Source organism: Perna viridis, chromosome 1 (assembly GCF_037379345.1).
Source record: "Perna viridis isolate PV_CMFRI_1.1 ecotype Kerala chromosome 1, ASM3737934v1, whole genome shotgun sequence".
In the NCBI taxonomy this organism is placed as follows: Eukaryota; Metazoa; Mollusca; class Bivalvia; order Mytilida; family Mytilidae; genus Perna; species Perna viridis.
The window spans coordinates 55,555,913-55,574,920 of record NC_142445.1 but is presented as its reverse complement, the minus strand read 5'-3'; the positions used below and the strand labels follow the sequence as shown (position 1 = coordinate 55,574,920).

The 19,008-nt window shown below is 34.8% G+C and overlaps 2 protein-coding genes across 2 annotated transcripts; both read left to right on the top strand.

Moving 5' to 3' along the window:
* Positions 1 to 1,600: 1,600 nt before the first annotated feature.
* LOC148629455 (uncharacterized) lies at positions 1,601 to 7,530 on the top strand. The gene is made up of 5 exons (XM_088551467.1): positions 1,601 to 3,489; positions 3,768 to 3,935; positions 4,906 to 5,186; positions 5,897 to 6,082; positions 6,348 to 7,530. Exons 1-5 carry the CDS (start codon positions 1,602 to 1,604, stop codon positions 7,092 to 7,094), a joined length of 3,270 nt encoding a protein of 1,089 aa, XP_088407593.1. The 5' UTR covers position 1,601; the 3' UTR covers positions 7,095 to 7,530.
* A 5,725-nt stretch (positions 7,531 to 13,255) lies between these two features.
* LOC148629454 (uncharacterized) lies at positions 13,256 to 18,714 on the top strand. The gene is made up of 5 exons (XM_088575453.1): positions 13,256 to 15,168; positions 15,713 to 15,880; positions 16,144 to 16,424; positions 16,600 to 16,785; positions 17,307 to 18,714. The coding sequence occupies exons 1-5, from the start codon at positions 13,257 to 13,259 to the stop codon at positions 18,507 to 18,509; spliced, it is 3,750 nt and encodes a 1,249-aa protein (XP_088431579.1). The 5' UTR covers position 13,256; the 3' UTR covers positions 18,510 to 18,714.
* The last annotated feature ends 294 nt before the right edge of the window (positions 18,715 to 19,008 follow it).

The following is a 19,008-nucleotide window of genomic DNA, read 5'->3' as shown; positions in this document are numbered from 1 at the left end:
AACAGCGTAATAGAATTCTACATGTCGCGATACATTGAAACTTTACAGACAAACGATAACAACGTTGGACAATGGAAGAAATCAGTGAAGAAAGGAGAGATTCCGGAGCCAGTACCTCAGAAAATATCAAAAAAAGATTTCCTCAGTGGAATCGATTTCGAAGTGGTAGATGAGCTAGCCTTAACGGTAAGAAAAATGTTGTACTTCTTAGTTTACCCAAGACGCCATCTAGGGCAAAATACTCTGACCTGAGAACCAGAGAAACCCTATTTCTAGTTTTTAGAGTCAGAATAGACCCTTATGTGCTAACTGTGGGATAGTAGATAAGCATGCGTAGATCATGCTCAATATACATTTCCGCGATGAAAATTCTGCCCTACATCGCGGGAGTGTTTATATTGAGCATGCTTATCAACTTATCACAAAGGGTCTATTACACAACGCAAAGTAGACAATTTATGTAATGTATTAATGTTAAGATTACAGAATTATCACAATAAGATGGAATAAAGATAACAAAAAAAATCTAGATGGAAAACAGTTGTGGGTGCAATATCAAAAAGATCGCTTAGAGATACTTCCCATTTTTTATCGCGTTACTTATACCTCTGTCAGATGTATAAGTACACTATTAAAACTATATTTCTCTATCCAGAATGGACAATCTGGAAATTTTTTAAAATTGTTGTGTTCCATATTCCAGGCCCCACAAACATTACTGAATCAATCTTTCTGGGAGTTGATTCATTACCTCACCGGTGACGATGTGTTTGATGATTTGGTCCGTGTCAGAGCTATTTATAGGTGGATCACAAGATTTGATATTGAGGCTATCGAAGTTGGTCCAGAGCCTCAACCAGACACACCTATGGAGTATTTCAGCAAGATACAGTGTGACATGGGAAACATACCGAATTTGTTTTACATACTCTGCACGCAAGTAGTTTACAAGATAAAATTCATTCAAGGGTCAAAGTTCGATTCGTTTGGTAGCGATATGTATATCTCAGAAAAAGTGTTTTTCTTTAATTTTTACATTTTCCTGAAAAAAAAAAACAAAATTAAATCGTGTCACATATTAATCATATATTATCTTCCTCAAATTGTTTAAAATAACGACACATTGTTATGCTTAGTCTGAAATGGGTCTTTTCTCCAATGTCGTAAAGTGTTGAAAGTAATAACCAGTAACTGCTCTCCACACTTACAATTTTTCGTCTGAAAAAAAACTTGTCATCACATTCAATTTACGACATTGGAAGAAAATCAGATACAGTATTTCTAGCATTTAATTTCACATCACGATTTTCCACGATCCATTTAATTCAATTTAAACTGAACAACTGTCGACTTTTTAGCCGAACTCTTTGGTGATTATGTATAAGGCTTTTCAATACACAGCACCACTGTTACAATTTTATTCAAGAAAAGTTTTTTGCAACAGCTTAAAGACTAAGGACAAAAGCTTTCGAAGTATCACAGATACCCATAAAATGTACTTAACCAGAAAACGATAAGGCTATACAGTATTCTCGATTATTTTGTTTTTTGTACGTATAAAATTTGAAAGTGTGTTGAAAGTTGACATGTAAAATTCTAGGATGGCCGAAGTACCTTGTAAAATAGTCGACGGCATTACAAAGAACAAACACTATAAATTAGGAGAAACCGAAAATACCGAAATGAAATCTCAGTGGAATGCTGTCTATGTGCAGAGGGAATGGCGTCTTTTGGATGTTTACTGGGCTAAAACTTGCGTCATGATAAATTCTGGAGATGACGATGAATCAAATCCGTCCATAGCAAGATCTCTACACGAAGAAGAAGCTGACGACGAATACTTCTTCACAGATGCCCAAGATTTAATATGGACACACTTTCCAGATGATGATAAATGGCAATTACTTAAAAAACCAGTGTCTAAAAGTGAATTTCTCAGTATGCTGTATGTTCGAGAGCGATCACGTGAATTGGGTATTGCATACCCACAGAAAAATTGTATCATAAAAGTTAAAGACGGGAAAGCTAATTTTGAGTTAAGTTTCCCTCCAAAAAGAGGCCAGAAATACCATTTGAAGCACAACTTCAAGCGAATGATTCCAGAAGGCGAAGACATGCGCAGGCTGGATAAAATACTCCATCATTTCATTTTATTTGAGCGCCATGATGACAAAATAGAATTTATTTTTAATATACCTGTCCTTGGAAGATTTCGTGTAAACATTTTTGCTAGTGACCCAGAAACTGAAGGATTAGAGAAATTTGATTTAATATGTTCTGTTTGTATACTCTCATCCGAGCTTTCAAAAGAGTGCTTACCTATGCCCGACTACCCTAAAATTGGTTGGGGTCCGACAAAAATATCTAGAAGATTGGGTTTAATACCTATTACTCACGAAGAGTCAAGTATTTTCACATCTGATGGAGTTTTACATATAGAACTTGAAGGAAAACAGAGCTTAAAGTTAGAAATGAAGCTTGTGAATCCATACGTAGATAATACGAATACGTCTAAATACGCAATTATGTACTGGAACAACGGAAAATACATTATTAAAACTAGACTACCCCAGAAAGGTATATATGGGATGAAATTTTTCGCTAGAAACGCTCAAACCATGGAGCTAGACAACGTACTTAATTATTTGATTCATTGTTCAATGAAAAAGGGCAAGGTTTACAGTCTACCCCATATAGCGCAAGATGTTCTTGGAGCTGACCTTGCTGGCGAGAACCTTGGCCTGATGGCCACTATCCATGAAAGCGGATATATCGAAACGAAGGATGGGCATGCTAATGTTGAATTTGTAATTGCAAAATCCGATATTGAACTGGTTGGGGAGCTTCACACTAACGATCCAGAAGCCATTCCAAGAATGAGGTTTAGCCCGTATAGAAAGGGTAATAAACAAGGGTTCTCATTGGATGTACCAATTCAGGGTGAATATGGATTTAACGTATACGCGAGGAGGAAGAATGAACCTCAAAAATTAATAAATGCATACTCGTTTCTTGTGATTTCGCATGGTAGAAATATAAGTATTGGAAACAAAAACAAAACACTAGAAAGGAAAATACAACGACAGACAAAAGAAGTGAGAACAGAAAGAATAAAAACCATCCTTAACGAAGTATCGATCCCTGTACCTAGAGGAGAAAACAACCTCATGGCATTTTTACAAAAAGCCGACAGATCTGAACCTCAGACTTCGGACTCAGTTGATCGAATAACTGAAAAGGGTATTGAGATATACAATGTCAAACTGAATGACCCAGGAGACTACATTTTCAACGTGTTTCAACTAGAACAACAATGTATGCGGCTTGTAAAAAGCTATTTTATCACTAGGAATGACGACATGAACGAAATCGAAGATGATTCAAAAGAGGTTTTGGAAATAATAAAAGAGGAGAGGCAGTTGGCAGGAACTGACGTAACAGATATGGAGCGGTACATGACTGTCAGCAGAATGAAGACTTACGTAGATGGTTGGTATAGAGAAAATAAACTAAAGTATGCAAGTCCACCTACTCTATTATCACTGTTCAAAATCCATTTGTTCATTGCATATTGTATGTTCATTTATGTTGTGAACATGTTCTATCAAACACAACACAAAGCAAATTCTTATGATCTATAAAAGAACGTAGACAAAATTAAAGCAAACGGGGAAAGAATAACAGCAATTAAAAAAAAAATAATTCAATAAAGACAATATCTCTTTAAGACAAATGTTTCTTCGCTTACTGATGTCAAATTATTCTAGTTGACAAAAGAATAGAAGCAGCACAAAGACTTGCAGAAGCACTGCAATCCAACGATCCTGACCTAATCAGACAAGCTCTGACACAATACCAGATCAGTAACCCAGATGGAAAGGATGACCTCATTACTAACAGTAAAAAACAAATCAAAATGTTGGAAGCTAAATATGGTAGGTGCAACGGAATATTTTGATAAATGATTCATATATTTTTCTTGGTATATGGTTAAGAAAGATAAAATCTTGGACAAGAATTTCAACAACCAGGAGTAACATACAAAACTGTAATAACAGAGGGAATATAATGCATGCATCGGCACTGGACACGGATATCAAGCCGGAAATGCCAAAAAGTTTAATTGTTGACGTGAACCTAAGAAAGATCGGATACACGGTTCCTACCCGCGAATAGTCGACACGTTATAGCTGATAAAAATTAATAGAACAGTTATATACACGGTAATAAAACTGTATTCACGATGCCCGAAGGCCAGGACTTTTAGAATATAGATTAAATTTCATTGAATTGTCCAGTCGACAAATTAGAAACCGTTGTTTATCTAAAGTTTATCTCAAGGAGTCTTCAGAGTTACTTTTTAGCCCAATAAGTAAATTAAAATTAGAATCGTTTCTTGACAGCACAACATACGTAATAATATCGGTAGATTGTACAGCAATTATCAATAAATTAAATCTTCAGATAAAATATAACCATTTTAAATCAGTAGGTATTATTACTTTAAGTAAACATACCAAATACTTTTACCTGTAGTTTTATGAATTTGAAATCAATTATTATTCAAAAAGACCACACAGTTGAAACTGTAGTTAATATAGGACCCATTAATTACATAATAGTGAGTACACAGTTCGCTTTTCAATTTAAGGTTTCAATTTCGCATTTAGAATACCTTAAGTTATTGATAATCAATAGCTTAAACACGTTCACTGCTAGGATGGTAGGTTTGTAATCAGTATTTGTTTATATGCGTTCATTTTTTTTTTAATTAATCAAGATTTCAGTGTTCATTTCAGTCTGGTGGATTAAACTGTAACAATTCTTATTACTGAAAAATTCCATAATTTAATAATTAAAACTATAAGGACTTGGCTGTATTGTACCATGCTACAACTGTTTCAGACCTACTACGGGCTTATAAGGCAAGAGAACTTACCAATCTAGACAGGGCTATAGCAGCAGCCTATGCAGCCAATGAGCACGGTATTTTTGACCAGCAGATAATTCACGCCAAAAGACTGCGAGATAGACTGGCAGCTGTACGAACTATGCAGGAGATGGTAAGAAACACCGACAACAGAATGATTGGGGAACTAAGGCAATATAATACACCACCAGTCGGGGTACATCAAACTGTCATGGCTTCACTACTGTTACTAGGATATAGTTCTGCCGAAATTCAGGTGATTTCTTCTTTAACTATGCATTTATCAGATGTAATTTTGTACTGTTTTACTCTTATAATAATTCGTCACAAAAAATAAAATGTCCTGCAGTAATTACTATAGCTTGTTTTTGAACCTGTCAACAACCTAAATCAGGTAAACAAACACTGTTGACTTTACGAGGTTGTATTCAAAGTAAATGAGAATTTAAATGTAGTTATGCAATTAAAACCACGTTAGCCTTGATATTGACATGTTAATACCTTTTACGTAAATACCTTAAAATATACGGCTGAAAAAAATCTCATTATAACTATATATTATATTGCATTGTTCTATTTCGTTTTTTAGGGCATGTAAAACGTCATATCCATAAAAGTCGAAAAATGCGTTTTACAAATGAAAAGGAGTTATCAAAGAGCAGAAATCAAGGGGCAAAAAAAAAACGTTAGAGAAAACATATAAAACTGACGAAAACAAACAAAAATACAGAAAATGAAATAAGCACAGCGACAGGTTTCCACGGTATACTGTCTAAAAGATATGTTGAGGGGTTTCACTTTGAAAATCTAATATAAGGTATTTGAGAATGTAACCTGAGAATATGAAATAATACGTGATTTGAGTGTTTTAGAATGAGTTTGAAAAACCATTTTAATTTCTTTGCATTCTATTAGAAACTTAATACCTGTTAAAAAGTGTAACGATTTGTTTTAATGTAACTACAGACCTGGAAACAATGCCAAAAGATACTAGGGCAACATGGAGAAAAGTCTTACCTAACACAGATGTCTACGTTTGATCCGAAGGATGCCAACCTTGCTCTTGCGTTTGAGGCAAAGAAAACAGTAGAGCCATACTCTGCAAAGCAAGTACACGCTGGAAGTCGTGAAGCTGCATCTATATTTTTATGGGTAAGGCGTTTTTTCTAAATTTTACAAACATTCGTCAACTTTGAATGTGTTAGTATATTTATGTTCTTAATGACCTCTTCGTTTTATCTATTAAAAACAAACGTAAATGAAATAAGATATGTGTACTTTAAAGTTTAGGAAACATAGTAATACTAGTCTTACTTGTAACAATGTAAAATTGGTTTTCAACGAGAAATGTGTTTTCTTTCACATACACCCTTTTCATAAAAACGGGATAAATACTTGGATTATTTACTATTTCCAGGTGGAACAAATGTTGAGAGACATAGAAGCAAACGCGGGAACTCTAGGTGTTCAAATCGTGGTTCCAGATAGTAGTCAAGCCAAAGCAGAAATAGAGAAAACACCTCCTCCATCTCCAAGGAGGGAGAAAAAGAGTGATAAACCGACTTTTGTAACATTAGAAAGTCTGTTGATTGATCCAGACGCTCTGGAACCGAAATACAACAGACATAACCGTCTGATAAAACAAAAGAAAACCCAAAACCCAAAAGAAGCAGAAGAAAGAAGCAGCACAAAAGACAATGAATACATGAAGAACAAAACTGGCCAAAATATTACGAAGTTTACAAATCAGGCAAATGCACCAAGTGCTAACGGCAATAAAGATAACATAACAAGAGAATCAAAATCACGTGATACCAAACCGAAAAATTTTATAGCCAAGAATATCGTCCATTCAAAATCAAAAGAACACGAAGATCACAGTTCGTATTTTAACAATTACAAAAAGAGATTGGAGGAAATGGACGGTGATGATCTGCGTTCTATGGACGGAAATCAAAGTATCCCAGAGGATTCTGGGAAGCCTGTGAAACTTGTTAATGGTACTTACCATGGTGGCGACCCATTAGCTCGACGTCCTATCAGAGAAGTTAAAGAACCAGTCGAAGGGGACAAAAACAAGCTCTATAAGGACATTTATCATAGGCGAAAAGACGACAAAGAAGCGATCGAAAGAATGTGGGCTAATAGTGTCAAAACAAAATAAACAATAATTTAGCTTTTGTATCGGGAGGCAAGCTGTTATTGAACGAAATATGCATATTACATTTGTTCAATACTCATAACATTTTAATAAACTGTATCCTTTACTTTATATACTTGTAAAGATATGAAATATATGTTTTACGAGACTTAATAATTATTTGTAACCATGTACTGTCTGTACTGTTGAACGCATCGAATTTACATAAAAACATATTCATGTGGCAATTTATAATATTTTTTCTTAATATTTATAGTAAATAAGACACTGGGTGTATTAGAAAATGCCTACCGTTTTTTCAACATTGCTGTCAGTGCATAAGTTCAGGTATAATATGTACATTTTGTCGAACGTAGTGTTACATCTCATTAATGTAATTACAGATATTATCATGTTTGAACCGTTCGGTTTTACAATATAATTAAAATCTAGCTATCCATCCAGTATTATTTATGAGTTGATTGGGTGAATTTACAATTCGATTTTCACATCATTTTCATATTAAGGTTCCTGGGCAATGTACAACGAAAAATTACGAAACCTTAAAGTCAACCAAACATTACGTCAAATAAGAAGATGATGAGAAACTGAGTATAAAGTCTTGCACACATTACATAGACAATAGCAGTGTCTTAACTTCACAAAAAAGAATAAATGGATGAGGCGAAGAAACGGGGTAACTGCGAGGCTCCGCCTCGCAGTTACCTCATATCGTACCGAATCCTTTAATTCCTTTTAAGTGAAGTCAAGATCTAATTATTGTGTTTATACTACAATCAACAAAATATTTTCACGAACGGGAAATGTTATTCCCACTACGAATTTTATAATGTGTGCCCTATGTGGCGCCTCCCGTATGGGCGGGATAATATATATGACGTAGATAGGTGTAAATTTGCTAATCTATGAGCAAAGATTTTATTTTTCTCAGACAGTACAGGATTGCAACAAGAGGCAGACATTACAATATATACAAGTGATCTGGTCTTAAACTTAATAATAATATACATGCATTTACAATATTGAATAGTATATAAATACATTATTTTGAAATACGCAAGGGATACTAATACAATTTAGAACAAATGATAGACCACGTGACCGTGACAAATCAAGAAGTCCGGTTAACAATTGGGTCGCGCGGGTATAGTTATCAATAATTATATTCTATTAATGGAATATTGGATTGTTCCTATAAATCAAATTAACTTACGATAATTTATAAGGTATGCAGTTATTAGAAGAAAATCTTGATCCGTAACGTTTTAAAAAATAGCCAAATTGTTATGTACTCGAACATTACAGAGTCGAAGTAAGCCATATAATTTATCTTCACGTGGATTTTCTGTGAAATAATGAGAGTTATACTGTGGACGGAGTTGGCTTATTTGCCCATGTTTGCATATACAAATATAATTGCCGATTTGTCCATCGTCACATTATCGACAGATACGTTCTTTGTTTTGCTTTTTGCTTTTGACTCAAAAAGTTGTCCCATTGATTTACTAAAGATGCAAGCCTCCTACATCGAAATCAATGTATGGTACAAACAAAAGATGCATATCCGCAGTATTTCGCGGATAAACTTGGTATATTTATATAAAGAAAAAGGTGTGGAAATATTTAATCAGCTTGGAATCCTAAGAAAACAAACCCCAATTACATGTCCCCAATCACATATGATACAAATAAAAGTCCAACAAGGTACAAGTAAGCATAACAGCCAATATTACAATACAAAACATAGCATAATATGATGTGCAAGTGAGTAGCCCCCGCAACCATATACAGTGATACTAAAAGGTGGGAGGGGAAGCAAACAAATATAAACGTGACGCCTGAAGCATGGTTTGTATTTCAAAACGAGGCTTGGAGTTCGACCTAAATGTGAACCTCATAGCATTAAACGCGGCAAATTCAAACTTAGATCTGGAAACAACTTACAAATAAATTCAATTACAAAACCAGAATTACTCACACAAAATCATCCAGCACACATGAGATGTTTGTGAATATCTGTGTGTTATTAAATTTGCTTTCGATTCTATTTTTTTTTATAAGAACCCAAAACTAACGAGATGCACAAAAGTGACACGAAAGAAACTTTTGGCATCTTTGAAAATGATACACGTAGTAACAATGGGTACCTTTCAAATGTATTTGGGTCAATGACAAGATGGAAATGAACCAATGGGAAATGCCGTAATAAATTTGGATTGGAAGTCAAAATAGCAGGTCCACAATAGCATTAACTAAGAAGCATTTACTAATGATAAGTGATTTAGGATTAGTTTCATGTGTATCACCAACCAACCACCTGAGTTAACAGCAAAGTCGATGTTCCAGTAATGAAAACCCAAAATCAATCTAAAATTTAAAAAAAAAGCAATGAGAAAACCAACTATCAGTTTAGCTGGAGTTGTGTTTACAAATTTGATACCCCTGCTATCAATTTTAGTTTATAGGAAAGTCCATGTTGAGATAATGAAAAAACGTTGCCTAACTCAATAGAACAAATACAAAAAAAAGCAAGTGCACAACGACACTACGGAATGACTTATCTGAAATTTGTATGAAATCCACCCAGCGTTTTGAAGGACTATAGGATATGAAAGTATGAAGGACAGCCGGAAGGACGGAATGCTATTTATAATAAGCATTCAGTACAATGATTATTGTCAAAGATGATATTTATAGAGTGAAAATGTCGAAGTTTGAAATGAGGGGAGATCCGGGACAAAATAAAGACTGAAACAAAAACGGACAGCAGACGAGGAGCATCACTGGAGGAAATGTGATATCCGCAAGTTCTGAAGTTTCGGAAATCATAAAATCTAGTAAGTGAAGTTTCTGTCGTCACACAAAACAAAGTTTATTAAAACGTTCACACAGAAACGATATTAAATGAAAACAGATTTTCAAAGTTATCTGGACAGGTTTTTGTTAATTAAAATTCTTTTAAGTGTTTTCTTCAGATTTTAATTCAATTTAGGAAAGAGTTGGACGAGTCATCGTTTAATTGGTGTAACGGCATAAACAAATCACATTTTTTTAAAATTCCTTTGAACTCATAAATTTGAATTTACTAGTAATTATTAAAAGTAGAAATGATAGGTCTGGTGTGGACTATTAAAGCATTCTTTGCATTATTTGTCAAGAGGGTGGGCGGCTTTGCTTCAAGGTGAACTACTACATGGCCAAACATCGGTTGAGAACCTACTGTTAGGTGAATTTGTTTGTTTGAAGAACATTTGCAAGTTTGCTGTTGTTCCCAGAATCAAAATTACTAAGATTAAAGGTTTGCAAAAATAGTTTAGAAATACCGAACTTTAAGTTGCATGTGTTTTGTTATCATGGTAAAAGACAAGTGCTAACGTTCTAAAAATTGATTTGAATGAAACAAAAAAAAAAGGCAGAAACAAAGCATAACAAATCTTACAATATTACACGTATCTCTTAAGTCTGAAGAAAAACTTATTCTATATTATCTACGTAAAAAGTTTATGACAAAAATTATGTCGGTATACTAAACCCTAATGTGAACTCGACTGACACTTTAACTAAAATAAAACTGATTTCAGAATAAAAGGATTAACACACAAATTTAAAACAATCGATGTAGAACAGGAATGTGTCTTTAATCTTTAATCTTTGGCATTATTTGAACTTAAGGAAGTTAATCTTTTCCGAACAATGGCGTCCATTAAAATAATTTCTATTTCTTGAATGAGATGAATGGAAACCAATGAGGTATGTTTCAATTTCACGATCTTCGTTAATCCAAAATGTTCTGCTATTCTCAAAATCATTTTGGACAAGTTTTTTTTATGAATCCATACACCATGCATCATGCCGAGTTTGTAAGTTAAAAATCTTGATTGTCTCAGCTCTCTTCGCCTTTTAAATCTCATGACAAAAATGTACTTTTACTTCTTCTTGTCGTTCGCCATCACACATTCAGCTTCCTTTAAGAGTCTGCTTGTCTTATATATGGTATCCACTGTTCCACACTATATTAAAGTAAAGATAAGTACTTCTGACTAAAACAAAACAAAAGTGCTATATCGATTGATCACGTTTTATTTGTTTTTAATGAAAAGCCAGTTAGCTGCTTAAGAGACTTGTTTATGGTATTTCAGCAGTATTTGTTGGATGTTGGTAAAAAGGCAAGAGCCGTAATCCAGATTAGCTTAAAAAAATGTCGACTGCAAAGGTAAGGCAGATCAATGGACTGTGTTCTACAAGGAAACTTCTGAAATGTTAACAAAGAATTTAAGTGCTTGGATCATAATAGCATATTTGGAAAGTACCAGTTATTGTTTTGTCTAATGTCATATTAGATAAACAGATTTTTCTATCTTGTCTTGACGGAAAGCAAACGTTCTAACGTAATTTGATTATATGCTAAAAAGTTCATTTAATATTGAAAAAAATAGATTATTTTTAGCATAAATACTGTTCAAATATTAATGAATTACAGACTGAAGAAAACTCAAACACGAAAAAGAAAAACAAAAAGAAGGAAGACATTCCTGAACCAGTGCCGAATAAAACCACAAAAGATACAGCCTTTAAAGATATAGATTTTACCATTGTCGATCAACATGCAATCTCGGTAAGTAGAGCTTTTTGTAGAGGAAGACGGTAAAATATCCAGACACAAGTGTCGAAAAATGGCACATTGATATGTGTTCCAAACTTCGATTTTCTTCGCCATTCACTGATGAAATGCATTGTTTGTTTTGATCATTATTTGATAAGTATTTTTAAGTCGTTAATATTGTTTGCGACTTCTTGCGCTCGTAATTTCAGTACTTTACATTCGCATGTGAATTGCATCATTAGCTTTTATTGCACCACATTATACTGTTGATCAGTGTCGGAAAACCGTCAATTCTAGCTTCACACGAGATCAAATTGTATCTCTTAAAGATCGTACGCATGTGTTCTTCGTGTGTTTTTGTTTGTATGAGAACGGGAAGTTTACACCAGCGTATGGAATTTTCATATCACAACTCATACGTTATGCCAGAGCTTGCCGTAACTACGCAGACTTTTTGTTTCGCGCTAGACTTCTTACAATTAGGCTTCTGGAACAGGGTTATGATGGTACAAGATTGAAGTCATCACTACAGAAGTTTTATGGTCGTCTCATGGATTGTTACGGTGTATCCATCTACACCATGAAAACTGATTTGTTCAACGTGTCATGGTTTTCCTTTCCTTTTGCTACACCGGACTTTACTTTTTATGAGCAACTCGGTGGGTGTTTCTGGAAAAGCAGAGGACGCTTACCCTAGCAGTGCACCTGGTCCATGCTCCTAGTTTTTAGTGGCGTCCGAGTTGCTCATTCACTTTTGTTACTTTGTATGTATTATTTTAGTTACTTTATGTTCTTAATTGTATTTTTCTGTTTTCCATGTCTGGTCTTGTTCCTGGATTACATTCTTTTGATTTCCGCTAGAATCTTGGTTCCCTTGATCACTCTTACATTAAAAGATGAAATGATCGGTTAGCATTGAACTTAATGTAATATTACTCCGTCTCCGATTAAGACATGTTGACATACTATGTAGATTTTAAAATCTATGACTGGTATGACGTCCTTCTGAATTGCCCTGTTAACTACCCGAAGAAGTTCACCAGGTAATGGTCATTTAATCAAGGAAAGAACAGCTCTTTTTCATCAATATCACAATTGTACGTGCTATTAAACTGATCTTCTTTGTTTTTCTAGGCTCCAAAATCTTTATTAAATGGAACATTCTGGGAATTGATACAATATCTGACAGGAGATGACGTCTTTGATGATCTTGTTCGGGTCAGAGCTATATATAGATGGATAACGTCTTTCGATGTTGATGCCGTAGACGTTGGTCAGAACCCACAACCGGACACGCCCATAGATTACTTCAGCAAGATTCAGTGTGACATGGGCAATTTAGCAAACCTGTTTTATATTCTTTGCACGTAAGTTGACAGTAAATTAAATATTCTATCATCTATCATATTAAAATGTAATACAGAACAACTGCTTTTATTTTTTTACATGTGATTTGAAATCATTGAATTGAGAAAGGAATGTTTTACGTATTGCTTATCACCCATATCAAACAAAGAAATGCATAAGGAAGTCCTGAAAATCTTTGTCATTTTCATTTTAGAATGGCAGAAATTCCGTGTCAAGTAATAGACGGGATAAGTAAAAATGGCGATTATGTCTTGGGAGGACCAGAAGTTCCGGAAATGAGATCACAATGGAACGCAGTCTATATAAAGAAAGAATGGCGCCTTCTAGATATTTTCTGGGCAAAAGAGTGTCTCAAAATCGACTCGGGAGACGACGACGATACTACTATAACGACATCGCGTACAATATCGAGAACATCAAGACCTCCTGTGGAAGACGCTGATGAGGAATATTTCTTTACGGATGCAGAACATTTAATTTGGACTCATTTTCCAGATGAAGTAAAATGGCAACTGTTAAAGGAGCCTATAACAAAAGAAGAATTTATAAACAATATATATGTCCGCGAAAGATCTCGGGAAATGGGAATAACATTTCCAATGATGAGTGTCAATGTTCCAATAGTTGATGGTCAGGGCAGATTTGAGCTTAACTTTCCGCCAAAAAGGGGCGTTTACTATCATTTTAAGCATAACTTCATACGCATGATACCAGCAGGTGATACAGCTCGGAAACTCGATAAAGTTCTTCACCATTTCATTCTTTATGAGCGACATGAAAGTAAGATAACTTTCATGTTTAATATTCCAATATTGGGTAAATTCAGGGTAAACGTTTTTGCAAATGACCCTTCTGAAGTAGAACTGTCGAAATTTGACATGATTTGTTCATTCGTTGTTATTTGTGATAAACTTTCAAAAGAATGTCTACCCTTGCCTGATTATCCTCTAATTGGATGGGGACCGAATAAATTATCAAGACGTCTGAAACTTGTGCTTATTTCTCATGAAGAATCTAGTATTCATACAGACACAGGTGTCCTAGAAATAGTGGTCGGTGGCAAGCAAGAACTAAAGATGGAAATGAAATTAGTCAACTCATTTGTTGACAATGCAAATATGTCTAAATATGCCATGATATATTGGAACAAGGGCAACTATATTGTTAAGACAAGACTACCACAAAGTGGACTTTACGGGCTGAAATTTTACATCCGAAATGAAAGTACAATGGAGCAAAAAAATGTTCTTAATTACCTGATACATTGTAACCTTAAGAATGGCAAAGCACCGTGCCTACCGCATATTGCCCAGGATAATCTTGGGCCAAATGCTTCAATCGGGCAGTTAGGTATCATGGCCACAACATTCCAGAATGGCTACATAGAAACTAAGGATGGAAGGGCTAATATTAAGTTTGCAACGAATAACGATGTAGAATTGGTTGGTGAACTTCATTCGAATGACCCGGAAGCAATTCCCAGGATGCGAGTTCAGCAGGAAAGACAGAAACGTGGACAGGCATTTGAAGTAGATTGTCCAGTAAAGGGGGAGTATGGTTTCAATGTTTATGCCTTTAGAAAAGATGATCCGCACAAACTTAATAATGCTTATGCATTTCTAGTCAATTCAGACGGACGAAAAATTGACGTAGGTACACTGAATAACAAGACAATAGAGAAGAGTAAAAACTTCTGGAAGAATACTACAGAAATCAAAGTTAAATCTATAATTACTCAAGAATCTGATATATCGGTACCTGTTCCACGAGACATTGATAATCTAATAGCATTTCTACAGAAAACAGACAAGTCAGAGCCTCAGAGCTCCAGCTCAATTCAAAAAATCAACGAGAAAGGAGTCGATATATATAAAGTTAACCTAGAAGATAACGGTGACTACATTTTCAATATATACCAAAAACATCAGACGTTTCTACGACTTGTAAGTCGGTATGTCATAACACGGAAAGATACGGAAGAAGAATTAGAACCAAGTGCTAAGGAGGTGTTAGAGGTTATTAAAGAGGAAAGGGAGAAGGCTGGATCCGATGTGACGGACCTGGAACAACATATCAACGAGAGTAGAATAAAATCATACGTCGATGGTAGGTAGGAAAGAAGACAAAGAAAATAATATAGCAATCTGGTACATGTACAACGAAAAAAAACCAATAATACAATACAGTGAAGTCTTATAGTATGGCATTCAAAGAACTATACCGATATGCCTTAGATTTGTACAGTAAAAACTAAGTTTTATTTTTTTTAATTGTAAGAAATGTAATTTAATGAAAACGGATTTTGCAAAACAAACGTCAATAACAATCAAAATAATCTTCATCGGTTTATTTAATAAAATCTAAATTGGATACCTTCCTTGATTTTTCAATATTTTAAATGTTTTATCGAAGTTATGTTTCTATATGTATTTTATGTCTTAGGTTCACCTTTTATGTACCTTTTTATATGTAAATAGCTGTTTGTTTTAATTTCATTATTTTATGAAGAGACTTTGATCTTGCTTTTAATATTTTCCTTGCATTAAATGTTCTTGCCGTGATATGGCCCTGGTCGCCGAAACGGCAATAAACAACAACAATCAATCAATCAATCAAAATAATCTTTTGTACCTATTTTTTTTTCTAATAGTTGATGGACAAATTGTAGCAGCTCAAAAGTTGAATGAGGCCTTAGAGACCAATGATTTTCAAGCCATCAGACGAGCTTTGACTGACTACCAGAAATCCAAACCTGATGACAAAGACGCTTTACTAACACGAGCCCAAAATGTGGCACGAAAATTGGAGGCCAAATATGGTAATTACTTATGTTGTAAAGTTTGTGAAATCCTACTGAAATTTCTTGATGATTATTCTTGTAAGCTTACAAAACATGTTATCAAAGAAGAATATGAAGATCATTAACCTTGAACTATATAATTAATTTATCGTTAAGTGACCACTGTAAATAGAGGTCAAATTCTTGGTGAAATGTACTGTGCACTTATCTAATGATCGATTTATTATAAGCAATAATAGTTTGTCCTTTTTATCTATCGTATTCTACTCGTTTGATAATAGACCTCCTGAGAGCATACAAATGTAGAGAACTGACAAATTTAGAGCGTGCCATAGCATCTGCGTCATCTGTCAACCTTGATAGGTCATTCGATCTCCAACTAGTACACGCTAAAAGATTGAGAGACAGACTTGCCGCCCTTCGAACCATGCAGGATATTGTTCAAAATACGGATAACCGGGTAGTTAGCGAGATACGACAGTATGTCTCACCCCCTATTGGTGTGCATCAGACGATCATGGCTGCCCTCTTGCTATTAGGATATCCATTATACAGAGTAGAGGTTTTTATAGATTTTACATCTTATGGCCATACTAAATATTGTGTCAGCATAATTGATATTTTTGTTTTATTCTCAAATTCTTAATTTTAGTGATTAGATTAAAAATTAAAATGTTCAACTAAACTTAATACGTATCATCGAAAATTAATAGCATTTATATAACGTTTTATTTTAGACATGGCCAGACTGTCAACATATTTTAAGTTATCAAGGAAAGCAATCATTTCTCTCTACGATGTCAACCTTTGACCCCAAAGATGTCAATTTAGATTTGGCAATAGAGGCAAAGAAAACCATTGAACTATACACTGCCAAACAAATACACAAGGAAAGCCACGAAGCAGCCGCGATATTTATGTGGGTAAGTATCATTTCACGTTTGTTGCATCTCTAGGCAAGTATGCTGTTTTACGGCAAAACTTCGAGGAACTAGTCGTGAGTAATTCACTACATATAAAATTTTCGTTTACTGATATACACATATAGCAACCCCTTATACTACGCATGAAAAAAACTTCTAAAGTACACCTTTGAATTATTGTGGAAGTTACATTGAGAATTGCAGTTTGTCTTTCATTTGACTTTATTTTAAGAGGCTAAAATACTCTTAACGAGTAGTGATAATGAATACTTATACACATCATGCAAGTATTTTAAAACATGTATTTGATGAAATCAGGAAATCAAAAGAAGTTTGTTGTGTAAGTGATCTAACTTTAGCCCAACAGCTTGATTATAAAAGTAATAACTAGAAGTATGTTAAAACCATTTCTTGCTGGCTCGTGTTACACTGGCTCATTTAGTCTGCTATGTATCCGCTCCAATTCGATGTAGAATAAACTTGGTATAACTCGGCAGTTGTTCTGCTTTTTAAATCTATAGGTTGATGGAATGATACGAGAGATTGAATCCAATGCCGGAACGCTTGGTGTGCAAAAGGTGGTCCCAAGAAACAGACGAGCAAAAACTGAAATTAACAAACCCGTCAAAAAGAAACCGCCACAACCACCGGTAAAAAAGAAACCTAAACCCGCAGTAACAGTGACACTTAGCTCTTTGATTGATGATACCCCGATTCCTCCTGCATCACCAAGGAAAAAGTTCAGAGGGACTAACCACCAAAAACAATTCGTAAACAACCAAGCAGTGAAAAGTATAAATTTGGGGAAAAGCCCCAGCCCAATGCAAAAATCGACAATAAAACCCAACAAGATCAACATGAATGTGCAATCGAATGTTGGTGTAAATAATAAAAACAGTTCCCCTGTTGACTCACAACTTAAAAAGATACAGGGCAACATTACCAAACCACAACTCAATAAAGGACCCGGGAAATCTATCAATCAGCACACAGGCAAAACTGACTTAAATACAACTAGGCCACACATAGTACGGGGTAGGCAACCCTCGAAAGACAGCACACCACGAGACCAAAACCATTCCAATGAAACCCAACGAGATAACAACGCTAAAAGTCATCGCAATGATGATGTTAGAAATCCGCGAATTAAACGGCCACACAAAAAGGCGATTGATAAAGCTGGCGACGATTTTGATGATAGTATTAGTTCGTACTTATCGGATTTCAAAAAGAAGCAGGATCAGGAGAAAAGCGACGGGATTATAGATGATGAAAATACACATGATGGACTTTCCACAATCCCAGAGAGTGGAGATTTGATGTCTGAGCCCCAGCATAATGGTTATATGAGATATGTTCCCTCAAATCCTTATGAAAGTATAATCAACGACTTTCATTCGACAATTACAAGTAATCAGAATACTCCAGATCTCGAACCTGAAAATGAAGATATTCACGGTTATAAATCTCTGTTCAATAAACGAAAGGAGAACCAGGTTGCAATGGAATACCAGAAATCTAACAGCCCAACTAGAAAGAAACAACCTGAAACACCAAGGAGGAAAAGTATTAAGTCTGTTAGTCCTACAAAAACTCCCAGTGTCGAGAAAACACCGGAGCCTCATCTAAAAGACAACAAATGCTACCAAGACATCTATGTTAAGCGCAAAGAAGAGAAAGAAAACCTAGAAAGGCTTTGGGCAAAACCAGAAAAAGTTAAATAAGTGTTGTTCTGGTACATACATGTCTGTGGTGAAGCAAGACAGAATATGACAAGCGATCACGAAACACTGTTGGTGTATATTGGCTAACTTGATGAAACGTATATGAGTATTAAAGACCCACGATTTTAAAAATCATATATGTGGTTAAGATATGAACTATTAGCAAAAAGTTCTGTAGGTAGATTTGTATAGAATGAAGAACAATATGTATATACAATTGTACAGTTTTGTTATACTAATAACGATCTTTGTCTAATAATAAAATATTGTACGTTTTCATATACTAGCCAACATTAGTTCCGTGGCTTGCTGTTGAACGCACAACAATCGTTTGAAACAGTTTGAAATAGAACCAGCCAACTAAAAAATGCATGAGTGGTAAATAAACAAAACCCATTAAAGACACCGAGTTAAAATATGTGTTCAATTCTAGTAGAACTGCTGGAGGAAACTAATCCCAAATGAGCAGCTACCTTAAGAAGCAAAATTAAAAATTAGT